Source organism: Diceros bicornis, chromosome 6 (genome assembly GCF_020826845.1).
Source record: "Diceros bicornis minor isolate mBicDic1 chromosome 6, mDicBic1.mat.cur, whole genome shotgun sequence".
NCBI classification, from domain to species: Eukaryota; Metazoa; Chordata; class Mammalia; order Perissodactyla; family Rhinocerotidae; genus Diceros; species Diceros bicornis.
This window is the reverse complement of record NC_080745.1, coordinates 65,170,298-65,179,933: the sequence shown is the minus strand read 5'-3', so window position 1 is coordinate 65,179,933 and position 9,636 is coordinate 65,170,298. Positions and strand designations below refer to the sequence as shown.

At 36.6% G+C, this 9,636-nt stretch overlaps 1 protein-coding gene across 4 annotated transcripts in view; it reads right to left on the bottom strand.

Annotated features, from left to right (window-relative positions):
- Positions 1–4,622: 4,622 nt before the first annotated feature.
- The window catches only part of CUTC (cutC copper transporter), a 32,282-nt gene continuing 27,268 nt past the window's right edge, over positions 4,623–9,636 (bottom strand). For 3 of the 4 annotated variants that reach the window (XR_009220480.1, XM_058543742.1, XM_058543740.1), the window contains one exon: positions 4,623–7,370. Coding sequence is in view for 1 of the 4 variants with exons in the window: in XM_058543740.1 (XP_058399723.1) it covers positions 7,356–7,370 (15 nt within the window). In the remaining 3 variants the exon portion in view is untranslated. The other variant, XR_009220481.1, reaches the window with a different exon arrangement.

The following is a 9,636-nucleotide window of genomic DNA, read 5'->3' as shown; positions in this document are numbered from 1 at the left end:
ATGAATAAACTCATTGAATTAGATTTAAATCCTACCAAAAAAGAATCAACTACTAAAAGTTTTTTGTAGTTTTAAAAAAGAACAGGGGGCCGGCCCTGTGGCTTAGCGGTTAAGTGCATGCGCTCCGCTGCTGGCGGCCCAGGTTCGGATCCTGGGCACGCACCGATGCACCGCTTGTCTGGCCATGCTGAGGCCGCGTCCCACATACAGCAACTAGAAGGATGTGCAGCTATGACACACAACTATCTACTGGGGCTTTGGGGGAAAAATAAATAAATAAATAAAATTAAAAAAAGAAAAAAGAAAAAAGAACAGGTACTCTAAAAAAGTTGGGGGCCAGCCTGGTGGCATAGCGATTAAGTTCAAGCACTCCACTTCGGCGGCCCGGGGTTCGCAGGTTCAGATCCCGGGCACCGACATACACACTGCTTATTTGGCCATGCTGTGGCAGGCGTCCCATATAAAGTAGAGGAAGATGGGCACAGATGTTAGCCCAGGGCTAATCTTCCTCAAAACAAAACAAAAAAATTAGTAGAAGTTATTGACGGTACAGAATAATGTTCCTAATAGAGTCAAAGGATAAGCTTTTGACTTTTGATAAGCTAGAGAGAATGGGATGAACATGGGAATGTTTTTCGGACAACAGCACATCAGTATAGAAAAGAAGTAATTAATTTAGGTCTTTACATCACATTATCCCATAAAATATTTTCTTGATAGGTCATAAAACACCAGAAGAAAATGAGCTAACATAAAAAATATAGGAGTGAAAAATACTCTTCTGAGTCCTAAAAAAAAAAGAGGGTGATAGAAAACAGAGAAATGTTTATATAATTTTTTTTTTTTAGATTTTCAAGAGAGTTTTATAAAACAAATACTAATATTAAAGCAACCAGACAGGAAATACATCTGACAAAAATAACACGGCCAGCAACATAAATAGTAATTATCACATGGAAAAATATATAGCTTTACCAGTAATTAAATACAAGAATTATAAAAATTCTGGAAGGATACACAAGAAATTGTTAATAGTGGTTGCTTTCAGGAGAACTACAGGACTGAAAAAAGTAAGCTAAAAGAAAATACACATAAGATGTTGAATTCTGTAAAATACTGGTTCCCCAAAAACAGCACCAAAACAACCTGTTGATAAGACAAAGCTGAGTTTATTCTTATTGCAGTAAGAGAAAGCACTACCTTGACATATGCTGGCCTTTATTTACTATGAAGTTGTTTAAATTCAGAATACCAAATGCATTCTTATAATTTATGGTTGGACTATTATTATTATAGAGAGTTTTGTTAATTGACAACATGAAAATGGCCAAATTAGTCGGCCCAAGAAAATTTGCTGGACAATTATCTTTAAGCCTACTGCCAAGACTGTAAAATATGCATTTCTCTGTGTGTTTACCTACATTCATACATATATATAGAAATTTGGGGAGGGTCTTTTTACTAGCCTTAGCTTTTTTACTTGTTGTTGGGGACATATTTGAGAGGGATTACCAAGTGGTATTTGCAAAAGGAGTTTGAAGATGTCCATATTCTATTCAAAGAAAAAATCCATAATTTCAATCATATAATTTTGATTTTAAATTCTTTTACTGTGGAGGTTGCATCCATAAAGCAGCAAGTACAGTGCTGGGCATATGGATACGGGCTAAATAAATTAAATGTGCTATTCTCATAATCATGACTTTTGACATGAGAGAAAATGGTTCTTCTTTGACTTCATATAAAGAAGAGAAGGGCCATCTTTTCGACACCTTGTGATTGGATCCTTGTGAATGAGTTGAAAGACCTCCATAGCCCAGGGTCAATCGTCCTCAGCAAAAAAGAGGAAGATTGGCAACAGATGTTAGCTCAGGGCTAATCTTTCTAGAAAAAAAAAAAAAGATTTCCAAATAGGATGACTTATTTATAGGTGTCCTGTCTTCAAACACAGAAACTATAATTGACTTCTAAGCAATTTCAAGGTATAAAGTGCATCCTCTAAGATAGTTGTCTGAAGTTTGTTGAACTCTGGTTTTACTAAGCTGTGAGGAGGTTGAGAGGCCTTTGAGCTCAGTCAAGCCAAGTGACTTACCAGTAAGATTGTTTTTCCAAAGATAAGACTTCCCTTGCAACTGTCATACTGCACAGAGATCTGGAAGATTCTTAATCTTATTAAAGAAGGTTACTTATGAAAACTTCATAGCAACTGCTGGAAGGGAAACTGCCTCATTCTCCAATTTCTTTTTTTCTTGACCATCTTCACCCATTTTGCCCACCCTCCACCCCCCACCTCTGGCAACCACCAATCCATTCTTTGTATTTATGAGTTCAGTTTTTTTTTTTTAGATTCTAGATATAAGTCAGATCATACAGTAGTTGTCTTTCACTGTCTGACTTATTTCACTTAGCATAATGCCCTCAAGGTCCATTCATGTTGTTCCAAATGGCAAGATTTCTATTTTTTTTATGGCTGAATAATATTACATTGTATATATATATATACACCACATTTTCTTTATCCATTCATCCATCGATGGATACTTAGGTTGTTTCCATACCTTGGCTATTATAAGTAATGCTGCAATGAGCATGGGGATGCAGATATCTTTTTGAGTTAGTGTTTTTTTTTTTTTTTCCTTCAGATAAATACCCAGAAGTAGAATTCCTGGATAACGTGGTAGTTCTATTTTTAATTTTTTGAGGAACCTCCATATTGTTTTCCATAGTAGCTGCACCAATTTACATTCCCACCAATAGCGCGCAAGGGTTCTCTTATCTCCACATCCTTGCCAACACTTATTCTTGCTTTTTTGATTAGCCGTTCTAACAGGTATGTGGTGATATCTCATTGCGGTTGTGATTTGCATTTCCCTGATGATTACTGATGTTGAGCATACTGGTTCCCCATGAAATGTACCTGTTGCCCACTTGTATGTCTTTGCAAAACTGTCTATTCAGAGCCTCTATCCATTTTTTAATCAGACTGTTGGTTTTTTGCTATTGAGTTGTATGAGTTCTTTATATATTTGGGGTATTAACCCCTTAACAGATATATGATTTGCAAATATTTTCTCCCATTCCATAGGTTGCCACTTCATTTTGTTGATGGTTTTCTTTCCTGTACAGAAGCTTTTTAGTTTGATTTAGTCCCATTTGTTTATTTTTGCTTTTGTTGCCTTTGCTTTGGTGTCAAATCCAAAAAATCATTGCCAAGATTTCATTGTCCAATTATATCAGGATCCTTATAAAGGGTATACTCAACTTAGAGTGGCTTGAATGAAAATATTTATTGGTTCAGATAACCAAAAACCCAGAGATAGCGCAGTTCTCAGGATTGATTTATTCCAATGGCTATGCTCCATTTCTCTCTCATTTTTTTGGCTTTGCTCTCTTTTGGCATGTTTTATTCTCAAACAAGTGGTGAGATGGCAGCAACAGTTTCAGGACTCATATCCACACACCAAAACATATAGCAAAAGAGAGAAAGGGTCATTCTCAGAATTATCCTACAAATAAAAGCCACCAGCAAACTTCTCCTGGCATTTCAATGGCCCAAATTACCGAATCAATTCCTGACAAAGAGAATAAGGTTACCCTTAGATTGCTCAGGCCCATCCCTGAAGCTGTGGGTAAGGTCAGCATTCCCTAAAGCACATGGGCTACATGGAATGTGATTTATACAACAAAATCAGAGCTGGGAGAAGAAGGAGAAATGACGTTTGGGTAGGAACCAATGATGTGCACTAGGAATAAACTCTTGGTTTTGTTCCAGTCCAGATTCAGGATAATATGGGAAACAATGTCTACTATTTAGGTGCCTTATGATAAAAAGGATTTGAAGGGGCTTACAAAAATACATAAAATATAACAAGATAAAATATGAGTGAAGAAAAAAAGGGATACAAAAAGATGAAACAAGGGACAAGTGCACAAAATTCATTCAGTATGACCCTGTCCATTTGCTACACGTGGGATGCAAATTTGACTCTGAGATTCCTATCTGTCAATGAAAGGAGAAAAACTTAATCATTAACTGTGTCAAGCCTCTTTTGATTGCAAGTGAGAGATCCAAATCAAGTGGGCATAAGCAACAAAAAAAGAAATTTATTGGCTCTTTAATAGAAAAGTCCACAAATGGAACTAGCTTTAGGCACAGATGGGTCTAGAGACTCAAATAATGTCCTCAGGATGGTTACCTCTGTGTTGGTTTCATTCTCAAGTATCTCTTTTCACTTGCTGGCAATGATGGCTTCAAAAGCTCTAGGCTTACATGGTTCTTATGCCCAGTATCCTAGTGAAAAGAGAGAGTTTCTTTTCTGAGAGCTCCAGAAAAAATCTTTGGTTGGATTGTGAATGGCCCTGTTTGTGTTGTGTTCCCATCTCTGGACCAAACAATGTGGACAAAGGAATGAGGCATTCTAACTGGCTAGTCTGGGTCATGTGCCCTGTCCCATGGGCAGGGGAAGTGAAGCTATATGATTGACAATCTCATCAGAAAAGCAATATTTTTCAGGGGCAGCTTCAGAAAGGAAAATAACTAGGCAGACAAAAAAAAAAAGTCTTGATAATGATGTAATTCCATATATATAAAATACAAACATATCAATTGTTCAGAAGCCCAGCTACTCCTCAGACTAACACAAGATAAAAAAAAGTCTCTTCTAGGACCTCAATAATACACTGATATAAATATTGAATACAACTGTTTTCTATTACATCTCCAATATAGACCAGTGGCAAAATGCCAGCACGGTTTGATTTTTTTTTTAATTCTATGAGGGAACAGAGCAATGAAATCGAAACATACAACTATTTGTGATTTTACCCGAGGATTAGTATTTAGTATCTGTACATGAAAGATGGAATGAATATTCTTCAGGTGTCTTAGTCACAACTCTTGGTTGCAAGGAACAAAAATCCATTCAAACTAGTGTAGCCAACTTATTGAGAGAAGTAATCTAAATAGAAAACAAATAAAAAATACTTTGCTTCTACTATTGTCTTCAACCATGCTATATCAAACTCCCTTCCTTGCCCTTACCACATCTCAAGCAGATTCTATAGCCTTTTGGTCTCTTTCAGGTATTAAAAGGTCCAGCCTAATCTAATTTAATATAAAACTCTCTCACATTAATTTTTTTTACAAAAAACAGCTTTATTGAGACATAAATTACATAAAATTCACCCACTTAAAGTGTACCATCCAATGGTTTTTAGCATATTCAGAGTTGTGCAACCATCACTACAATAAATTTTGGAACATTTTCATCATCCACAAAAGAAACTTACATCCAATTTAAAGCCCCTCCCCTTTCTTGGCTCATGGACCACTACCGCTGGGGAGGGAAGTGTCATTGCTTATATCATTTTTTCTTGTTACTCAACATCTCTCCCCTCCCCCAATTCCAGGATAGGGGCAGGGAGTTGAGGACCAGAGGAAAAGAGGCAAAGCTAATTTTACTGAGCTGGTAGGATGACCAAATTTTCCCAGTTTGCCAGGCACTGAGGACTTTCCTAGGATATGGGACTTTCAATGCTAAAATTGGAAAAGTTTTAAGCAAACTGGGATGGTTGGTCACCCTATGAGCTGGTGTTGTTTGTAGTTTACTCTTGCTTGATCAATAGCCAACCATCACACTTCGTTACAGCAGCTTTCCAGGTATTTCAACTCCTAGCTCTAGGGGCCGGCCCCATGGCGTAGCAGTTAAGTGCGCGCGCTCCACTGCTGGCGGCCCGGGTTCGGATCCCGGGCACGCACCAATGCACCATTTGTCAGGCCATGCTGTGGCGGCGTCCCATATAAAGTGGATGAAGATCAGCACAGATGTTAGCCCAGGGCCAGTCTTCCTCAGCAAAAAGAGGAGGATTGGCATGGATGTTAACTCAGGGCTGATCTTCCTCACCAAAAAAAAAAAAAAAAAAATCAACTCCTAGCTCTTCCTCGAGGCACATTAGCAACCTCCAAATTGCAATTTCCTAACACGGTTACGGCCTCTGGCTGACCTCTTCCCCTCTCATATCCTGTCCTTCAGCAGTATACGCTTCCACTGCTAGTAATATTGATTACTGGGTTAAGGTGGTAACAACCAGATGGCTGCATTATAACATCAAATTTCCACATTAATGATTAGTGAATAACCTACAGGATGATGCTTTGGCACCATGTGGATACTCAGCTCCCAATCAATCTGTTATCTAATGGTTTTAGCATTAATGATCTTTGACTGATTTATTTCATTAGGGGTTGCAAAAAGTTTATTCTCTAATTCTAAAAGATAAATAATGTTGCTACAAACATTGGTGTATAAGTTTTTGTGTGGACACATATTTTCAGTTCTCTTGGGTATATACCTAGGAGTGGAATTGCTTGATCATATAGCAACTCTGTGTTTGACATTTGAGAAACTCCCAGACTATTTTACAAAGCAACTCCACCATTTTACATTCCCACTAGCGGTATATGAAAGTTTTGCTTGCTCCACATCCTTGCCAACACTCAGTATGGTCAGTCTTTTGGGTTATAGTCATCTTAGTGGATATGAAGTGGTATCTCAGTGGAGTTTTGATTTGCATTTCCCTAATGACTAATGTTACTGAGCATCTTTTCATGTGCTGTTGGCCAACTGTATACCTTCTTTGGAGAAATGTCTACTCAAATCCTTTGCCCATTTTAAAACTGGGTTGTCTTGTTATTGTTGAGTTCTAAGTATTCCTTTTATATATTCTGGATACAAGCTTCCTAATCAGACATACGATTTGCAAATATTTTCTCCCATTCTGTGGGTTGTCTTTTCACTTTCTTGATGTTATCCTTTGAAGCATAGGTATTCAATTTTGACAAAGTCTAATTTACCCATTTTTTCTTTTGTCACTTGTGCTTTTGGTGTCATACCTGAGGCTTTGCCTAACCCAAGGTCATGAAGATTTACTCCTATTTTCTTCTAAGAGTTTTATGTTTTAGTTTTATTTAGGTCTATGATCCATTTAATTTTTGTACATGATGTAAGGTCCAACTTCATTCTTTCACATGTGGATATCCAGTTGTCCAGCACCATTTATTAAAAAACTACTCTTTTCCCAGTGAATTATCTTAGCACCCTTGTCAAGAATCAACTGACTATAATATAAGGGTTTATTTCTGGACCCTCAATTCTATTGCATTGAGAATTGCATATATATTCATATGCAGTTGAATATATTGCTATATATATTCATCTTTATGCCAGTACCACATTGTCTTGATTACTGTAGCTTTGTAGTAAGTTTTGAAATTGAGAAATGTGAGTCCAATTTTGCTCTTTTTCAAGACTGTTTGGCTATTCTCGGTCTCGTGCATTTCCAGATGAACTTGAGGGTCATCTTGTCAATTTCTGCAAAAAAGACAATTGGGATTTTGACAGTGACTGCATTGAATCCGTAGACCCATAGGAGAATATTGCTATCTTAATAATATTAAGTCTACCAATCTATGAACATGAACTGTCTTTCCATTTATTTATCTATTGTTAGGTGTTTTTAAATTTCCTTCAACAATGCTTTGCAGTTTTCAGTGTTCAGTCTTGCACTTCTTTGGTTAAATGTATTCCTAAGCATTTTATCCTTTGTGATGCTATCATCAATGGAATTGTTTTCTTAACTCATTTTAGGATTGTTACTTGCTAGTGTATAGCACTGCAATTGCTTTTGTATGTTGATTTTATATCCTAGAACCTCGCTGAACTTGTTTAGTTTTTTTGTGTGTGTGGATTCCTCAGAATTATCTATACACAAGTCATGTCAACTGCAAATAGAGTGTTTTATTTCTTCCTTTCCAATCTGGATGCTTTTTTATTTCTTTTTCTTACCTAATTGCCCTGGCTAGAACCTTCAGTACAAAGTTGAGTAGAAGTGGTAAGTGGACATCTTGTCTTGTTCCTGATCTTAGGGAGAAAGTATTAAGTATGATGTTAGCAGTGTGTTTTGTTTTTTTGTAGATGCTCTTTATCACACTGAGGAAGTTTCTTTCTATTCCAAGTTTGCTGAGTGTTTTTATTATTAAAGGGTGTTAGATTTTGTCAAATGCTTTTTCTTTGTTGAGATGATCATGTGATTTTTATATTTTATCAACATGGTGTATTACATTGATTTTTGGATATTAAAGCAGCCTTGCATTCCTGGTATAAATCCTACTTGATCATAGTATATAATCTCTTTTATGTTGCTGGATTCAGTTTATAGAACAAAGTGAAGAGAGGATCTGGAGGGGCCAAACAGAAAATATCCAGTATAGTTACAAAAGTCAGTGATAGAGTCAGGACCTACTGGTCCAATCCAGCGCTCTTTTTCCACTAGCAAAGTAATTGATACTATAAGTATACAATTTGATAGATGTAATGAGAAATATATAAAAATATCAAGACATGGTCCCCTAGCCTAAAAATACTTATAATATTGTTGAGAAGAAACTTATGCACATGAAATAATGAGTAAATATGTTAAAATAGGACTAAAGTATAGAAAAATAAAATCAAAGTAGGGATTGCCTTACGCTTCTTTTGTATATTCACATAGTGAAGGGCACAAAGTGTAGGCTTCAATACTCAATGCCTGGCTTCCTGGGTTGGACTTAAACTATCAAAGACTGAATTAGAAAGCTAACGTGGAAGAAAAGAACTAACATTTAATGGGTACTTACTATGTACTTGCTGCTTTAATATATCATTTAACCAGAAACCACGGTTCAGTTATTATTCCTGATTTACAAATGAGGGAATTAAGTTCAAGAAATTAAGTTAATTTAAACTGGAAGCCAGGATATGATTCCAGTTGTGTCTGATTTCCCCAGGAGTATTGCTCTCTGTACTACATCCACATACCAGAAGCATCTTAAAGCAAAAGACTTGGAGGTTAGTAGGCTAGCATTCAAGTCTCATAAACAACATTAATTTGTTGTTAAACTTTGAGCAATTCACACCACCTCTCAGATCCCTAGTTAACCTGTTTAAATAAAATAGAGATGATAACACAGCCTCCTCTTGTCTCTGGAGACTCATACAATGAAGTCCAAGCATGGGGGAGGGTTAGGCCAAAATACTAATTAAGATTATGTGTGCATGTGTATGTGATACTTACATATCTGTATCTATATTCCAAAGCCAATAATGACAGCTATCTTTTTGAAATATTTATCTTTAGTAATAGTCTGAACAAGCAAGAAAAGAAACCACTGAGGTTATTGTTGGTTTTTAAATAGTTTGCCTCTCGTTTCTCATAAAATACCTGCCAAATATTCTCCATTGAAATTGTACCTGAAAAAATGAGGGAAAAGGCTAAGATTTAAAGTCAAGGAAAGGGACACATTAAAATAAGGGCAAGGCTCTTTCTTGGTGTATACATTCATTAGTACCCACATCTGTGCATGCTATTCATACAGGCTCCATTAACTAGCTTCCTGACCAAAGGCAAGCTCTTTTTATTATGCTTCAGTTACTCTCCTAATACAGAAACAACAGTTCTATTATCAGAGTGGTGTCTGTATAAAATGAGGTCATTAATATGAAAGTGACAGATAAAGCTAGTGATGAACTTCACCATTTGGGACCTGCTCATAGAAAAAGCATCTTTCATCACTAGAATCCATTCTCCCCTATCTGTGGC